At 42.1% G+C, this 17968-nt stretch overlaps 2 protein-coding genes across 3 annotated transcripts in view; both read right to left on the bottom strand.

Annotated features, from left to right (window-relative positions):
• LOC127374252 (protein diaphanous homolog 1) overlaps positions 1-10241 on the bottom strand; it is a 43915-nt gene extending 33674 nt beyond the window's left edge. The window contains exon 1 of one of the 2 annotated variants that reach the window (XM_051419401.1): positions 9403-10241. In XM_051419401.1, the coding sequence (XP_051275361.1) occupies positions 9403-9501 (99 nt within the window). In that variant the 5' untranslated portion in view covers positions 9502-10241. The remainder of the gene's footprint in view (positions 1-9402) is intronic. The other variant, XM_051419400.1, reaches the window with a different exon arrangement.
• Positions 10242-12371: 2130 nt separating this feature from the next.
• On the bottom strand, positions 12372-14621 carry LOC127374281 (small integral membrane protein 32-like). The gene is made up of 2 exons (XM_051419430.1): positions 13933-14621; positions 12372-13533 (listed from the first exon to the last, which is right to left on the bottom strand). The coding sequence occupies exon 2, from the start codon at positions 13497-13499 to the stop codon at positions 13158-13160; it is 342 nt and encodes a 113-aa protein (XP_051275390.1). The 5' UTR covers positions 13500-13533; positions 13933-14621; the 3' UTR covers positions 12372-13157.
• Positions 14622-17968: the final 3347 nt, after the last annotated feature.

Here is a 17968-nt window from a genome sequence, read left to right as displayed (position 1 = left end):
AACATGCATGACAATATGTTGCTATGGTGATATACGGTTTACAAAGAATGGAATAAAAATAGATTATTAGAGTCTCATTGTCCAGATTGCCCATGTTTTATCTCTATGTCTGAATTCATGTGAATACAACATTAAAAGAGAAAATTTGCTACATTTTATGTGGATGTCCAGTAAGTGTTGATGGCAGAGCTGTCACGGTAACCGCAATAATGAAAGATTGCACTGTTGAGAAGTCAGCCGCACAGGATGGCAAGCCACTGCCACAACCGCATGTCATGTCACATCAACACATCAGGTTCAGGATTTGTTAGTCAGATCAAGAAAGTGTCCCAGAGCAGCAAAGGTCGAAGGGACTCGACACTGCAGAAGCATCTGAAACACAGTGCTACTCACTATCCCTCAATTCACAGCCCAGGATTACAATACCACACAGGAGAAAGTCACATCTCCTCCGCCTCACTCGCTCTGGAAAAACTCCCGACTGGAAACAAAACGCTGACTGGTCCACTAATTATCGCAGTTCGCCACAGCTGTGGCATTTGCGTCCCGCGGCTGACCAATTTTTTGGTTTAAGGAGTGATCCTGTTAACTAGCAGATATCAGCTGAATATGTTAACTAACTGGCAGCTTTAATTGGCTGAAATTTGCCAGAGTTGAAGGGCCCAGGAAGCAGGAGGAGGGAAGGTGCAGGCTATTAGTACGAGAAGGTACTGAAGGTGATAATAATGCATACCGTGCTGTTGAGTCACCCTAATCACCGCAGTGACAACGTGAGCGCTAGTTGATGGTAAATGTAGACAATTGAAGCAATACATTTCTCAGTGCTTACCATTATTGTCTGAGAAATGGCGTCAAAATGTAGCATATTTTCCCTTTAACATCACCATTTGCATAGGAGCCTAAAAATAACATATCTGAAAAAAAAATCTTTCCTCCTTAATGCTGTCACAGTGGTTTGGACTAATGACACAGCAACACCAACTATGCCCTCTGTGAATTTGTTCATGGTAGTATGAAACTGAAAAGCAACATCTTTTACCAACTGCAATGTTTCCTCTATGTTGATTTTGGAGCGGCAGCCCGCCATTGTTAAATTTCTGCCGCCACGGTATCAGAAATGGGGCAGACGCAAAATGTAGTCACGGTTGCCTTTTAAATGATCCTGCCGACATAATGCACCCCCGTTGGCTGCCGCTCACATTGCAATTTAAGAACAAGTAGAACTATTCAGAGGTTATTGGGGCTGTCCAGTTTAACTCCACATACTGTTGTGTTGATGTAGCTTATTGTCAAAACGTTTGCTTTCTTCCAAGTCGACTATTAAACTAACAGCTCCACCAAAAACTTCACCGCGGTGGGTCCGTTTTAATTGGACAACGTTCAACTTGTCAGTTCTCAGCTGTTCGTACAGGTCTGCTCCCACTGCTAAAAAAAATCCTAGAGGAAACACTGAACTGCATTATTGCTCTTTAGACAGTCAGGAAATCATCTGCCTACAGAAAGAACAATAGTTACTAAGAGTGGCCAATATGGATTAAGTCTTCTATCACAAAAGATGTAATTACTAAGGCTGAGACTAATAATCATTTTTATTAAATGATTAACCGGTTAGTCTATTTAAGAGATTAATCCTCAAATGTCAACAAATATATCAATCGACAAATTATCTCAGCCCTAAACTTTAAGCTGGGATATACATATATTGTAGCATAGGACATTTTCTGGAATTCTCTTTAAAAAATGGTTTATAGATAAAACAACAAGTGCAAATGTCTCTTTTTAAAAGACTGAAATATGCCTAACATTGTATACAGGCTGGGGTTCTGGGTCTCAGTAATGCTCTTATTCACAGTTGCCATGACACATTGGTTCCACAGTGTCAGTCCAATGTAAGAAATGGGGGTAGTAGTCAGTAATCAAATTAAAGTGGGTATTTTGTTACAGTCTTGTTAGTAAAGTGAAGTTACACATGCACTGCAACCCTGAATTTATCTAGACATTACCTGGATGAGCTGTATGTGAGAACGCAAATGTGGGATCAGTTGGACCGGACATTAAACTGACTTTACCCTGCCAGCTCCCTAACACAATGTTTTGTCTGAAGCTACATCCAAGACCACCACCATTACGTGAACCCACCGATAACTCACATATGTGACATGTCTCAAAACTATACAGCCATCAGGTAGTTGATGTATTGTAATCAGACACATGCCCATAAAGTAAATTGTGAAATCTGAGCCGGAGATGTAACAAAACATCTGACAACCACTCAGGTGAAGGTGAGATTCCATTCTAGGTATGGTATTTCAGTAGTGTAGTGACTCTGCATTCCTCTGTGTGCCTGCCCCAACAAATTGGCACTTTTATTACACAACTCAGCTCTCACATCCAGTCAGAACAGGCTTCAGCAAACCAAACAGTCCTCAGCTGAGCCAACAGCTGTTCCTTTTTGATCTGTAAAGCACAGTAAGGACAGAGCAAGCAGATAACACAATGCATGTTAATCATTATGCCCATCCCTGGAAGAGTATTTCAACAAGTGTCTTTATTCCATTTAAATACTGGTGTCTAAACAGGATGTTGGTCTAACTTGAAAGTGAATGACAACTGCTATAAGCTAGGTATTTAAATTTTTTGCAAGAAACCAATTCCAAAGCATCGAAGATGAAAGTGTCTGCCTGTCAATCTATCATGTCTCATTAAATTAACATGTATGGGGTAAATCCACATTGAATCATGTTGTGCATCTTGTGCATTAAAACTTTCATGTTGCACTTCTGTCCACATCATCAGTTACATTATGTCCGACTAGGAGTTTTATCTTTTAAACAACCCCTGCAAATAAATCACTGACTTGGGGTGTGACCACAGGTGCAACGTGCAGAAGCAGTTTCCTGCTCTGTGATTCAACGCCTATCTACCCTTTAACTTTTTTCTTTTAGGATCAACTCAGTAATTTAAGCTTTCCATACCCAAGTTGTTATATATTATTGCTGACTGCACCCCCATTTGTGTGCATTTTCTGCCTTCCTTAATCCCCTTATCAGCGTTTCTCTTTTTTGGCTCCTTTTCCACTCTTTCTTTTGCTTTCTGTCAAACACTCTCCTCTTCTCTCCCCCTCTGGCTCCACCAGTCCCTGCTCATTGATGGCTCACTTGCTCAGCCTTCCTCTCTAAAATACTCCCATTCACTCTGAGCCAAGAGGCCCCTGCCACTAGCAGTCCATTAACCACTCCAGTTTCACGCTGGCACTCAGTCATCCTATTCTTCAGTTCACAGCATGATCTTCTTCCCCTGAGATGTAGAGAACAGGAAACTGTGTGTCTGTGTGTGTCTAGGTGCGTGTGTACTGGGGGAATAGAACACACATAAATAAAAATAAAAAGGGCAAAACGAGACCCACTGTGCAACTTAGCAAATTTTTAACTACTCCACTTGACTCGGACTACTTGAGTCAGACTCTGTGACTAAAGAGTTGTGATCTGACTGGCATAATTCATGGCGTTATCTTAAATTAAGCATTTGCTGAGGTGGTTCCCCCAGGAAGTTGGTGCACTGCTGCACAAAGGCACATGCAGGCACAAGATTTTATGCTTGAAGGAAGGTTGCACTTATCTTTGCAATTAACCAGACCTTAAATGATGAACACCAACAGGTTAAACTGCTTTCAGCACTTCCCATGCTCACTGGCGACGACTTGAGCAACGGCCCCTGCTATAACACTGAATTAAAGTCAGACAAACCTTGCCACATAATTTTAATTGATGTTTTTGGTTCTTTTTGTTGTGACTGTGGTTTTCCTCTGTAGATGCAACACAGATGCATTTCTTTAGTTAAGTGGTGGCCGATATATATGTGCTCTGTATCAAGGCACTAAAACTGAGAATCTCTGTGCACTAGCTACAATACAATTACAAAAGGATTATGCATCTAAATGTTTTATTTCTCCACATTGACAGTATCATAATTATTAATGTCATAAAAAAACTTGAAATCACTTCTATGCTGACGTAGGTAGACTGAGGTTGCATGCATGAGCAAGTCAGCATATTTTCCCAGTGTATGAATATTTAACAAGACAAAAATGCTGCTTAAACACTTGCTTGAGGGTTCTCTGTTTGGTATCAACTACAACAGTGTGGTCTTCCAGTTCCAGGAAAAAGCACAATGTGCATCAAGATTGCAATTTGTGTGTATTGCAAGCCATCCTCTTATGCTGAGTTCATACAGTAAGGGGAAGTGCCATACAGTGACAAGATTGTGCGAGGACTAGCCTGGCTTTTCACACCAGATGCACACTTCTCCACACCAGTCAACAAGTGATTCTGCTACTCTGCTCTTTTCTAAACACACTTAGAGCAGATCTTAACGAACATCGGTGGTACTAGTTCTAATAATAGTGGGATGGCAGATGGATTTCATCCATCAAGGCAGGGGAAATCAGGAAGAGAGGTAGGAAAATCAAAAGGGTTGAAAAGCATAAGATGCATAGCTTATCATTTACCAGAACCAGATCACTTATATCATATATAAGTCACATCATTTGTAATAGATGATCAGTGCCAGATTCACTTGCAGCATGCAGAGAAAATAGACCAGACGCCAAACCTACAGCTTCAGATCGCAAGTGCTCCTATGTAGGGGTGCACGATAATTATCGGGCCGATAACAGGGAATTATTACGTCATTCCAAGAAGTCCGATATCATGACGAATAGCCCCGATAACATATATAATTTTGTCAGCACGGCAGTGCCCCGCTCTCACTATGAGACCTGAGGGGCCTGCACTGAATGCTCCGTTCAAGTGACGTTGGCATAATCAGAAAAACTCTTTCTGACTGGGAAAATTCAAGAATACCCCCCCAGGGCTCCAGACTAACTTTTTGCATTGGTTGCACTGGTGCGCCTAACTTTTTTTTTTTTTTTTTTTTTTTTTTAGGTGCACCAGCACAAAATTTAGGTGCACCCAAATTGTAGAGAAATGCTTGTCTTTATTTGAAGCACAATTATATATAAAAAGAAAAATAAAGTGTTTACAGTGCTTCACTGAGCTGAAATTGAACATTTCAAACTAAAACGTTTCAAGCACAATAATTATTAATGATAATAATGATGATGATTACTACTACCTGCCTCCGAAATGCCGCTGGGAGAGGGGCCACTTTCTCTACACACTTGTCACGGCATATCGTGTGTTTCTTAGACATGTTTTTTTAAAAGTTTCGATACATTGTTGACCCACTCACAAATGCCCTATTTCCGGCCATATTCTGACCGCACTCCTGACAGTACACGCAGTGCATTGCGTTACGTCCTTTGTTGTCCCTCAGCCAGGGAAATTGTTTCAGCCAGTCCTGTCTGAAGGAATATATTTTGGTCTTTTTAATTTGGGTCTCGGAGCCGGGCTCTATCCCAGACTTGGTTGTCTCCTCCTCTGGTTCCGAGTCTGATGCTGTCGCCGAAGGACCGGGGCTTGGTATCTCACCAGGGACAGAGGGCTCTGTGTCTTGACGGGATGGACTCTCAGTAGTGGGGATGGATGGGATTATAGTAGTAGGGCTGGTTGTAGGCTTGGTTTTCTTAATGAAAAAACTTTCAATATTTCTGCGTCTCTTCATTTTCCCTCGTTTTGTCACGTTTATTTTATTTTTCCGTTTCAGTTAGTCAGCTACTCTCGTGCTCAGGTCATGCGCAATTTTTAAATACACGCAACTTAGCGCAGCGAACAGGACCACAGCCAATCAGAGGCAAAGACCCGCCCGAGCTCTGTCTCTTATTGGTTTAGAACACGATATGATCCTACCATGAGTGTGTGAGTTCGGTCACAGGAGAACACAGAGAGACGATGCGCTTGCGAAATAAATTGTGTTATGTTTTCACCCGGGCAGCGTCAGGTGCACCAGTGCGACCTATAAAAATTATCAGTCGCACTCTTAAAAATTTTGGTCGCACATGCGACCAAATTGGTCGCACTCTAGGGCCCTGCCCCCTCATGTCGGAAAATAACTCATTAACTCGGTCATAATTTTGGTAGTTGCTGACTTGAATTGATATCCACAGTAATTTTTAACATGTTACATAAACAATAGAAACATGAATTTAAAAAGGCCGAAGAACGACTACCAAACGTGGGAACAGGGAATTTTCGTCACACCGTGAATGCAGAACAGCGTGCTTATGTTTGAAAACAGACAACATGGCGTCGATTGTGAAGAAGACAGGTCGCTTGTTATTTGTAACACATGTTCCAAGCAAGTTCCACGAGAAGGTAAAAGTAGCACGAGCTTCAATACATCAAACCTGATAAGTCACCTGAAACATAGCCATCGCTTCGACGGAGTCTCTCAACAACTAAACCTCATTTACTTTAGTGAAAAGGTATTCATTTGAATGGAACCATAAGCCAAAATCATTTAAACTTAATTTTTTGTTACTATGGAATGGACTTTTTTGTTTGTTTAAACATTATGCACATTTTATTTATTGTTATTGAGGAATGCACTTTCAGATTGTGTTTACATAGAAATATTTGAATCTAACTTGTGTCAATTTTCTATATATATTTATTTTTTACAACTTCTGGAATGCACTTTTTTGTAATCCCGATGCATGTATTTGCATCAGTTCAAGGGGCCTTTATTTATTTATTTTTTGGAGAGGCTTGCCAATAGTTTTTCATTGGAAAAAATAAATATCTCCTTTTAAAGAGTCAAAAGTACTTGGATTTGTTCATAGTATTAATGTAATGATCTTAGGTCATGATCATATAAATATGCATGTGTGTGTGTGTGTGTGTGTTATCAGTTATCGGTATCGGCCTTTAGGAGCTGAAAGTTATCGGTATCGTTTTTTTGTGATCGTGCATCCCTACTCCTCTGTCTCAAAATTATCAAAATGATTAATGTGATCAGTATTATAAAACTGACAATATAAAATGTCAATAACTAGTAAATAACCAATCAAGCTCAGAGTAATGCAAAGATGTCCCAGAGGCCCCTAAAGAACATGTTCCAGTTAGACAACTCATTCCAAATGTTGGTAATTGGTCGTCTTAATAACTAATATTCCTTATCAGGGCCTGAAAAAAAGTCTACTTGAGAGAATCAAACATTCCTACTAAAAAAAAAACGGATAACCTGCTAAACTCAACAAGATGTCCCAGAGCCAGAATCTGTGATCTACAATTCACCTTGTATCCCAAACAACTGTCCACGGCAGTGATCCCTGGCTAATCCACCCTGCGCCTGCCTGCTGAGTTGAGCCAGCCTGTTTATGTCAACAGCATTCATGGATGCTGATCCTTTCTGTCTCTCTGGGCCTGAAGAACACAGATAGCACTTAAGGGAGCACAGCTAAAATGACCTGCATTTGACTTCAAACTAAATAGACGGATCACCCTAAGCTACAGAGGTACCTGTAAGCACAGCAAATCATGTTTCAAATTCCTATGAAACATAACGACAGGTTACATGCCAAAAAACAACCGGTGTGTGAACTGAGACACAGACACAGTCTGACAGGAGTTGATGTTGGGGTTAGGCAACATTTGATGCACTGAATGGTGACGGTGCAGACTATAAAGGGACAAAATGCCCATCTGTCATTAAGTCTCCATGCTGCAAAAAGGCATAGTACTTGTCTGAATGCCAACCCTGGTTGAAGTGGCAGTTCACTGGCATTATTCCAACAACACACTGTATTTAAAAAATCATCAATTCTGTCTCAGATTCATCATGAACGGTGACTGTGTCTAGAAGAGAGAGAGAGACTATGACTAAAACTGGATAACCCACCCACACTGCTGTATTCAGTCCCAGACGAGACAATGGAGAGACATTTAGGACAACACGGATGATTTTAGGTCGGAATCCAAATAATGATAGGGAGACCACACGAGTGTCGTTAAGCCGTACATATTGCATCATGTCATTATAACTGGTATGTCCATGGAGAGGCAAAAGCGGAGAGTAATAAAGTCATAGATAACTTGATGCTACAGACAAGATACTTGAGATGAGACAATGTCACACTGTAGCTCAAGCATGCCACACATAATTCTACACCCCTTCACCTCTTTCTGAACTCTGACTGTCCTGTAACAAAAATCTACCAGAATGGATTCAAATTTCAGAGTCAGTCGTGTACTGAATTCAAGGACATACCTCACTCACAGGTGGGCAGTTCAGCTGCACACATAGACGTGCACTCACCCTCAAACACAGACTCATGTGTGCAATGTTATCTCGGGACATTGCACAATTGGTTTCTGTCTGTGACTCATGTTTACTTTTAGCCCTACCTAAAACTAAAAACGCACATTAACACTACTGTAACATTATGCCATTCATTACAAACTAAATTTATTGTCAACCTCCGACAACTACTTCTGGCTTACATGCCTAGGTGGTAGCATCTACATGAACAACAACAAAAAAACAGAACAAACTGTATGTAACGGTGTTGAAACAAACATTGTGTGTTCATTCCTGCCAGCAGGATATAAAACACCTTGTGGTTTAAATGAAGGTGGCTTCTAACTGGGACCACTAAAGGGCCTGAAAACTCTCTGAAAGTAAGTGTGCATGAGGAATTGTTTACTCGGTGAACAGATGTGCCTTCTCTGCATCCTCTATGGTTACCATTTGTCAGTGTGTGCAATATCAGTTTTCACCTGGTGCTAGACATGGCCAAGGGTTTAAGTTACACAACAGTTTTTACTGGCTGAGGAAAAGCATAGGTACTGATGACTCCTACTGCTCTGCTCTCCTGGAGACACCACACTGAATCCCACATGCTGACACAGCCAGGTAGATACCACATGATGTCATAGTGATTCAATCTTCTTGAGAAAATTTGACATGCCAATGCCACACCTTACCATAGAAAGTTTATTCTAACACAAGACAATTAGCAGGTTTTCATTTTATACAGGGTTTGAAATAAATATAGTAGTCTGTGTAATTAAAACGTCAATCATAACTTATTGTACAGTATGTGGTTGTACACATGGATGGTACAAAAAAATAAATAAATAAATAAATAAGACCAGTCATTTGTTGATGTGTTGTAATTTCTGAGCACTGAATAACTTCAGGTCTATTGCACATTGCAAGTCTTCAAAGATGGAGGGACTGCTACTTCCTCATGCTGACACCGACTTTGACCCGAATCATGAATCCTACTGGGTAACATTTCAAGCTCTACTGACAGCTGGTGCACAGCTTTAAGGAGGTGAAAGTAATTACAGGTATGGTGGCAGTTTGTTGCTTTGTAGCTTCACTTAAAACACGAGAGGAAGAACGTGTAGGTTAACCATCAGTGGAGTTTTGTGCCACACTTTTAACCCCAAGTACCCAAGCATCATAAAAGTGTTAAAGTTAGACCTGTGGGATACTCACAAATTTCTTTTTCCCGTCTCCATCCTCATAGTTCTTCTTTGATTTCTTGTCCTTCTTGGGACCAGCAGCTGAGGCAGAATTCCCCGTGGGGGGATCCATATTTATAACTTAATCCGTTTCCTTGTATTGTGTGTCAGAATAAACCTTTGTGGCGGTAATATCCCCGCACTAAAACGTAAAAAAAAAACCCAAAACAAAGCAAATGTGTCCTCCGACGATGTTTCTTAACTTGCGAAAAAGCCAAACGTTAATTCCCTTGGGCCTAAGTTAGTCTACTAGCTAACTAGCCACAATTAGCACAGTGTTGCTAATGATTTGGTAGAAAGCCAACTATACCGAACGAACCCCTCGCTAAGCCGCCTGTATGTATCACTGAAGGAGGGAAATTCAAAGCACAACCCCAAGTCCTCGGGACGAAAAGTACGAAAACAGCCTGTTGCTTTTATAAAATACAAACGAGTACTTTATTCTAACAGTCTCGACGTGTAACACAAACCGAAGCTTTAACAATGTGAACTTTAAGTCTCCAAAGTATGAGGTAACTAACTGTGCTAACGTTAGCTTTAGCTGGGCTAGCTTGCTTGGCTACAGTTGGGGTAAAGTCTCCGTAGGAAGAAAAAAAAAAAAAACTCTTCCCACTTTCACGAGTTGTTCGGCGACCACAACACGGGCGACGGGTTGGTGTTACGGATGACTTGGCCCGAGCGCGTCTCCTAAATTAGTTTCCATGACTGCTACAAGTTTAGTTAAGTTTTAACCCCTAAATGACAGCGGGGAAGCGATTACGTCTTTAGCTCTAGAGTAGTCTTCCTGTTCTTCTGACAGTCCGCTCAGAGCTGGTTGGGGAGGAGCCTGCGCTCTGTGACTACACCTGAGAGGATTTAACTGACACTTCTGACATGACTGTACAGATCTATGGGCCCAGAGATCACCACAGCTACTCTATGGAGGAGTCACAGAGTTCAACCCTAAAATGAGTACTAGTTCACTAGTCTGAATAATAACTTTATAAATTGTCCAAAATTCCGTTGTATAGCGTTTCCATGGCATCACTGTTCATGACTTGTGTTAAGAACTATCCAAGGGATGACGTAACAGGGAATAGCGCCCATGTCATATTCTAGAATGTTCATTCCACAAAGAAGAGGAGAAGTTTAAAACAGACGCAGACGGTCAGTTTGTGTAAAATGAGAGGTGTAGTAGAATAACCCACCAGCAGCAGGCAGCACAGGCCAGTGTATCTGTATATTATTACAGACAACTACTGGTAGGTAGTCATCTCTCTGTACTGTGGAGTTCTCAAGTTAACAGTTAACAAACGGTGGCACCCCACGCCTATACACAGAAGATTAACCAATAGTCCATACTGGGAATAGCCGGGTACTTTAACAGCTCAGCACTAAAGCAGGTCTCCAGGGGCAGTATTATTTTATTCATCACATTAAGCATAAAAGCTACAGCCATAAGAGAGAATGCATTGCCTGTAATTAAAGACTGCTGGAGTGTAATTTATCATACAGCCCTTGCCACCGTTCCTTACTGTCTCTCACACACACATTTTCTTCTCCTTTACTCTTTAAGTTTAGATGTAAGATTGACCAGAGAACCTCCACTCAGACACCTAAGGTTTCACTCCTAGATATCATTACAGGCAGTTCATCTTATCTCACATATCTGGAAAGGAATTCGACTGCTGGAGCTAAGTGAGTTAACTATGCAAGTGTTACAATGATTACTATTTCTAAAGAAAAAATTTTGTCTATGTCATCATGAGTAACCTTCCCTTCCTTACTGAAGAAACAATACAAGTTATGCTGCCTCACTTCGGTTTCTGTTTTGTACAGGTGTTTTTTTTTTTTTTTTTTTTTGTATTGCGTTAAGGTGATGTTTCAACATGTGTGGTTTAGGCACTTTGCCATTTTATACTGTAATACTGTAATCATACTGTGCAAACAAATAATTAGACTTTGGGCGCCACCAAGCGGTGGTAGGCGCTGCAGTGTTACCACAGTTAATACAGTACCAGTAGGAAGCAATTGTGATGTAGCTTCTCTAAAATGCTTTCTTTCCATTCACAAATGCAATTTGCACTGGATGGCGGTTGGGGTTGTGGTAAAAATATATTAAAATGTACAAGGCAATTAAAGCAAATCAAGAAGCTATATAGCCCATTCGTCCTATTATGCTGACTAAATTGACTCAATTCTTAGCCGAATGTCTTCCCAAAACAGCATGTTTTGGTTTAGTTGCTCCGTAATTATAAGTCCAACACTCAGAGGCAGATGTGGCCTTCTGTCCTCCCTTGCAATGTCTCATCTCAGCTCCACTTAGATCCACAAGATAGTTTGATTACAGACAACAATAATCACTGTGTTTAGTTCATCAGAGGAATTTTACATCTCAAAAGAAGCAAGAGTCACTGGATGAATATTCGGGGATCAGAATTATTGGACTCATATTACATTTTTAGATATAATGTCTAATAGGCCCTAAACTGCAGTGTTTCTCTTACCTCTTAGCCGTACCTGTGTGCGCGCGCACACACACACACACACACACACACACACACACACACACACACACACACACTCACATACACACACAGAAACAGGATTACAGCGATAGCCTCATCTGTCTGTCCTGGTATGTAAGAGATGTTTTCCAGCAACAAGATTGGAGAGGATTTGCGCATCACCGGTGGCACTGAAACCGACAACAGTTTGGTTTATCGCACAGGTCTCATCATAAACTTCAGCCTCGAGTCTTCATTCTCCGGGATATTGGCGCTATAAATTGTGGGGGAAAGGTTAATTAAAGTGAAAGTGCGTGATAAGGCTGGCGGCCCTATGGCGCTTCTACGCACGTATTATATGATTAACAGTTGGTCCTTCACATCAGCAGCTGCAGCATCATCTTCAGCGGCTCCATTCATAAACAGGCGAATAGACGAAAAGACTGCCACTTCCAAGTACATTTGAATATCTTTATATGTATATAGGCCTACAGTCTGTCATTTAATCACCATTTTACAACGGACAATAGGGTGGAAATTGTATGGTGATTGCATTATTTCACAAGACAAAACAGTTAAGTTACAGATATACAAAATATTTTATATACAAACTACTGTAGACTCTTTCTATGTTGACATAAGTCACGTCTCCATGGGGGGAAAAAAACAGCTTCATCTTGTCCGGGCCAGCGTGGAATAGCTACTGTGAATTAGGACCCAAACCTCTGGGTAAAATGTTTAAGCAACCACTAACACAAGCTTTGGACAGTGTAAATGAATAAACCATTCGTTTCCAGAGTGCAGTGCGGGGGGCCACAAGCGGGGTTGGAGGGAATGGTGGATTGTTTCACATTTCCTTCACTAATCACCAGAAAATATATGAGTCACTAATCTGATCGGGGGGTATTCTGCTATCTCTCCACCTGCAGTAGCCCCATACACACCACTCATCTCCTCAAACGGCTCCCGGTGGACCGAAGTGCTATTTCTCTGGAATAGGGCTGGCTGGGGGCCTTGAAGAGAGAAATGTGGGCACCATTTGGCGTGATAGAGGCTCTGACTAATCATGTTAGGTTTTGTGGGGGATTCCGGGATATTTAGACCTTCCGGCGTGTCAGAGACAGCTAATAAAGCCAACAACTTTGTGTCCAGTACGTGCAGCAGCAGTTCATAGGTGAAGTCAGTCCTTAAACCCTTACGGGAGTTTCACTAGAGACCAAGATATTTGTACTGGTGGTCTAGGCTACTTATAGGAGGTCCTGGCCTCTCTCAGCGACCTATCATATGGCATGGAGGCGAAGAAAGAGTTCCGGAGCTGACAGTTGATGAAGAACACAATGAGCAGCACCAAGAGTAAGAGCAGTAGGCACATGACTATGTAGGTGATCAGGTCCGGTTTGTGGAGCTCGCCCTCCCGAAGCCCCCCTCCCCCTCGCCCCGTGGTGGGTCTCAGGAGAGCGGCCACGCTCACCGAGCCGCTGTGGGAGGCGTTCAGGGAGGAGGGGGCATGCGTGGAGGACTGGGCCATGAGCACCAGATCGAAGTCTGGGGTGTCGGTGGAGTTGAGGAGGATCTGCCTCAGCATGGCGCCTCGCGGGCTCACCGGTTGAGTCTGTCGGCTGGAGGATGAAAAGACACGAAGAAGGTTAAAGCCTTTATGACCTTTCTTGTTCAGCCTGGGGATCCTATCGGTCAGGTGAAACAACATGATCAAAAAAGAACCAGGAGTGATTCCTGTGTGACAAAAAACAGCCTTAAAGGATGGGGATATTACAAATCTAATGATCCCAAAACAGGTTACCTTAATGTCTGACAAGGTCAATTATAAACTCCATGCAGTGACACAGCTAATCTGCACTGAATGTACAAATCACGTCATAGTGATGCCATAAGTGATAATGAAAACACCATAAAGTAGGCTGGAGTCACCGTTAAGTCCTACAAACTACAGATTCCAAGAAATCAATGCAGGTGTAACGAACCAAAGCACATGGGTTTTTGTCAAGGGAATTACTTACTTTGGTGTGCGCTGCGAAGAGTCCCGCAGGTGAGCTGGAAAAGACAAAATCGCGGCTCCGCATTCCTCGGCGTCTCCGGCTCTGTCTGCTCCAGCCCCGCTGAGGACGCGCTGTGGAGACGCGGTGGGTCGATAGCTTCAAACCTGCGCCCACAGACCATATGTTGCTGAGTGGGATATTAAAAGAGGCGGCTTCCGTCACATGAAACCGAACTGATCAAACCGAACGTATCAGCGCAGATCAGGGTCCTAGTGAAAGATCACATTACCAATTCCACTTGTTGGCGTTTAAATCCAAGTCGTCCTGCCGCGCGTATGGTTTACGCTCAGGGTGCGTTATCGCAGGCTACTGTAGCGGTATCCAAGATGACTCTAGGGTCTTTCGGAGGTGGTGAAGTTAAACGGCGATCGCTGGTGCGCACACATGTTTCCTTGTGCGTCGTGGTGCGCAGAACAACAAGATCGCCTTTGCCCGTGCGTACTGGAGGAAGCTTTGCTTGTTCTTTTAACCAGTAAAGGGTTGATACGAGAGGCTACCGTCAGACTGCCTTTACGGGATTATCTGTTCACTCTGAATTAAATGAGACTAAAGGAGGGATTAAGGACAAAACACAGCAGTACACCGGTTGGTGAACAGCTTCCCGTCCCCATCCTGGGTTGCTTGTGTATGATAGCGGGAAAGAAGAGAGAAGGAGAGAAGGAGAAGGGGGGGGTGAGAGAGAGAGAGAGAGAGAATTGCAGATCAAGAGAGGGGAAGGAGGGCGCTGGAGGCACGTCACCGGACAGGGATGTGTGTTACTGTAAAGAAAGAGTCACTATCTATCTATCTATCTATCTATCTATCTATCTATCTATCTATCTATCTATCTATCTATCTCAATCTATCTATCTACCTATCTATCTATTTACAGTATCCCTCATATGATTTTCGAGTGATGAGAAAAAGTTGACTCTGAGCCATTTCTGGGCCAGTGTGGGGAATGTCTCACACTGGGGTGATGAGAGAACAGGAAAAGGTGTGAGATTGGTGAGTGTGTGTAAGAACTCATAGGGGTGATTGAATTTGAGAAAAGGTCTGCAGGTAGTCTATTGTCTGAGTCTCAGTGGCTGACTAAGTGCTGGATATCAGTACATTTCCTTTTGGAAAGACTTAAAGAGCAACAAAACTGCCCTTCCACCTCACACAGCCCGGTCTGTGTGTTTGGAACATAAATGTGTTTGCTCTCTGTGAAACATTGGCGCTACACACTAAAAAGAAGCTGCTAAAGATGGAGATTGGAAGCAGTTTGCTCTTACATGATGCTTCAGAACTGAGCATACATAGAAAGGGCCAGACCCTAAAAGCTCTGCCGGTCTGTTTCATATTCATCTGCACCTGTTTTGTCACAATGGCTGGTAGACTTAGAGGGCAAGGACAGAGGGACACACACACACACACACACACACACACACACACACACACACACACACACACACACACACACACATATTGCAGCAAAAATACTGTAAACCATCCCTAAGTTGGAGAATGAGTTTGATGCCACATATACACAAACAGACGTTTAAAAGTTTGAGGCAAACTAATCTACAAATATCAGACAAATACCTAGCAGTGTCCTGGTGTCCCACATCAGCTTTGTATTCCACAATAAAGAGGATTACAGTGGACCAGAGTTTGGTGCAATGCTCACAGGGAATCTAAATACAGCCTAAAGCCTTGTTTAGCTACATATGTGGAGGGACAGCAATAATTGTGACAGCTAAGGAGATTACTGTTTATTATTGCTTTTTGGATGTGGCACTCGTTCCCTGCTTCGCTATGGGCTTGCTCCTCTCCTCGTCCCCATCACACATTAACAGACACATACATGAAAGACAAGCACAAAGGCAAACCCAAACACATACACATACAAATTAAATCTGACCCATTTTTGCCAAAATCTGTGCGAGTGCTTTCAAGCGGTGATCAGTGTTACATTTGCAAAACTCCACTGCTAACAGATCTCACACACACACACACACACACACACACACACACACACACACACACACACACACACACACACACACACACACACACACATTATGACCAAGTGATGTGGTTGAGTTAAAAGGAAAAGAAAGAAAGAGAGAGAAGGGTTGTGATATACCATGACATAGGCTATTGGTTGGTGCCTTGCTCTGTAGCTAATTCTGAGAGTTATCAGGCCTTGCTCATTAGCTGAAACCCATGACAATGGAACTTTGATTAGTATTGTAATTCTCCACCAATATAGACTTCATTAAGGGTCTCAGCCAATTGAAGCCCCCCTCACGCTTCCCAACACTGTCAGGCATTATGTTACACAGAACAATGACCCCTCTTCTACTATGTGAATGTTCACTGCTCTCCCTCTGTGTCCTACATGCACAAACAAACAACATAGATTCTGTACATCTCTGGCTGTTTTTCATATTGTCTTTGCTTCTCTAATTCCATCTCATCTCTTTTTCATTTCTCCACTGTACTCCACTTCTCTGACTGTCTTTTTCTACCCTCCTCCTTCTTTCTCTCTACACTGTTTTCTCAATCTCTTTCTGTTTCTTAATCCTTTAAAAACTGAGAAAAAGACAACCCATCAATTAAACTCAGTGAGCTCAAAATGGAGATAAACACGAGAACGTTTTTTGGATTCTTTTGTCTTAGTTTAATAATGTTGTTTTACAAGATGAAAAGAAGGGAAAGAAAAGTGCTTAAAAGTAGCTTAATGTTCCTGCTGATGAGACACAACCAAAGCAAATAGCAGGCCATGCAAGTCAACAGGGATTATGTATGTGTAGCCTACACACACCAGATGCATCACTCTCTCCCTCTCTTTTACACACACTGATAAAACACACAATGATAAACACTCCACTGCACTGTCAGCTGACTGGAGAATTGGGTTTGCTCAGGGGTTGTTATTTTATTACTCTTATTTTCCATTATTTCCAGGAATGAAAGGATCATCATTTTGGAAATCCTCCCTCAAAGCCCTCTGCCACTGTTTTACATCATTAAGTTTCAGTCACCTCAAATTATGCCATGTCAAGTGAGGGTGAAGTAAAGAGCACCAACAAAAGCGGCGATAATCTGCACTCAGAGCAGCGCTTTCCTCAACCGTTATTGCTAATTCCTTTGAGACAAAATTGCTTGAGTCTAGTGAGTTTTGTTTATTTTTGTTTCATGAAAGAGAAATGTTTCGTTGCTCTCCTCATCATGAGCCCCACAGTGCAGTGGAGTCCAGCCATCCAAATACATTGTCTTTATGGCTCTGTTTTTCACTGCTTCTGCTACTGGCAGACTGGCTCATAACAAAACAATGCTACCAAAGCTCTAAAATCATTAATGATCAATATTTCTTAACAATAAAACCATCCCTTTTTAATTGCGATGGCAGACGCACACGCAAAGACACACATGTACACATAGCATCTGATAACAGCGATACTCCCAGACAGACTCTCTAGCCTAAGACACACAAAAGCCAGAAGGAGACAGATTATGAGAACATTGATGTGCACGCTCCTGTATGCGAACACACAGACACACTCATAGGAGACAAGTGCAAACCACAAGCAGCCTTATGCACACACTGCTACACACTTACATAAACATTGGCAGACTGAGAAAGAGAGAGAACACACTAACAAACACAGACACACAGAGCATATATACAATACACAAGCTAACACATGCCCCATCAGTTCAAAACACACACACTGTGTACATAGACAGTATGATCACTAATGGCTACACAAGCAGTCAGGACTCCTTTATTTCTTCTGTCAATACAATTCCATTTTCTGTCTGACTGATTTCCAACAAGAATCTTAAACAAACAAACAAAAAAATGACACGCAAATGTCTCCCCTCTCTCATTTTCTGTAATTGTCCTCGTTTTCTTCTAACCATCTCCTCTTTAACCTCCGTGGAAAAATCAGCCAGCAAAATAGGATTTCTCCCTGCCAGCGCATCAAACGCCCCCATTGGCAGAAATCAGACGCTCTACAATTAG

The sequence above is a fragment of the Dicentrarchus labrax genome, unplaced genomic scaffold (genome assembly GCF_905237075.1).
Source record: "Dicentrarchus labrax unplaced genomic scaffold, dlabrax2021, whole genome shotgun sequence".
Classification (NCBI taxonomy): Eukaryota; Metazoa; Chordata; class Actinopteri; family Moronidae; genus Dicentrarchus; species Dicentrarchus labrax.
This window is presented reverse-complemented; position numbering and strand designations above follow the sequence as displayed.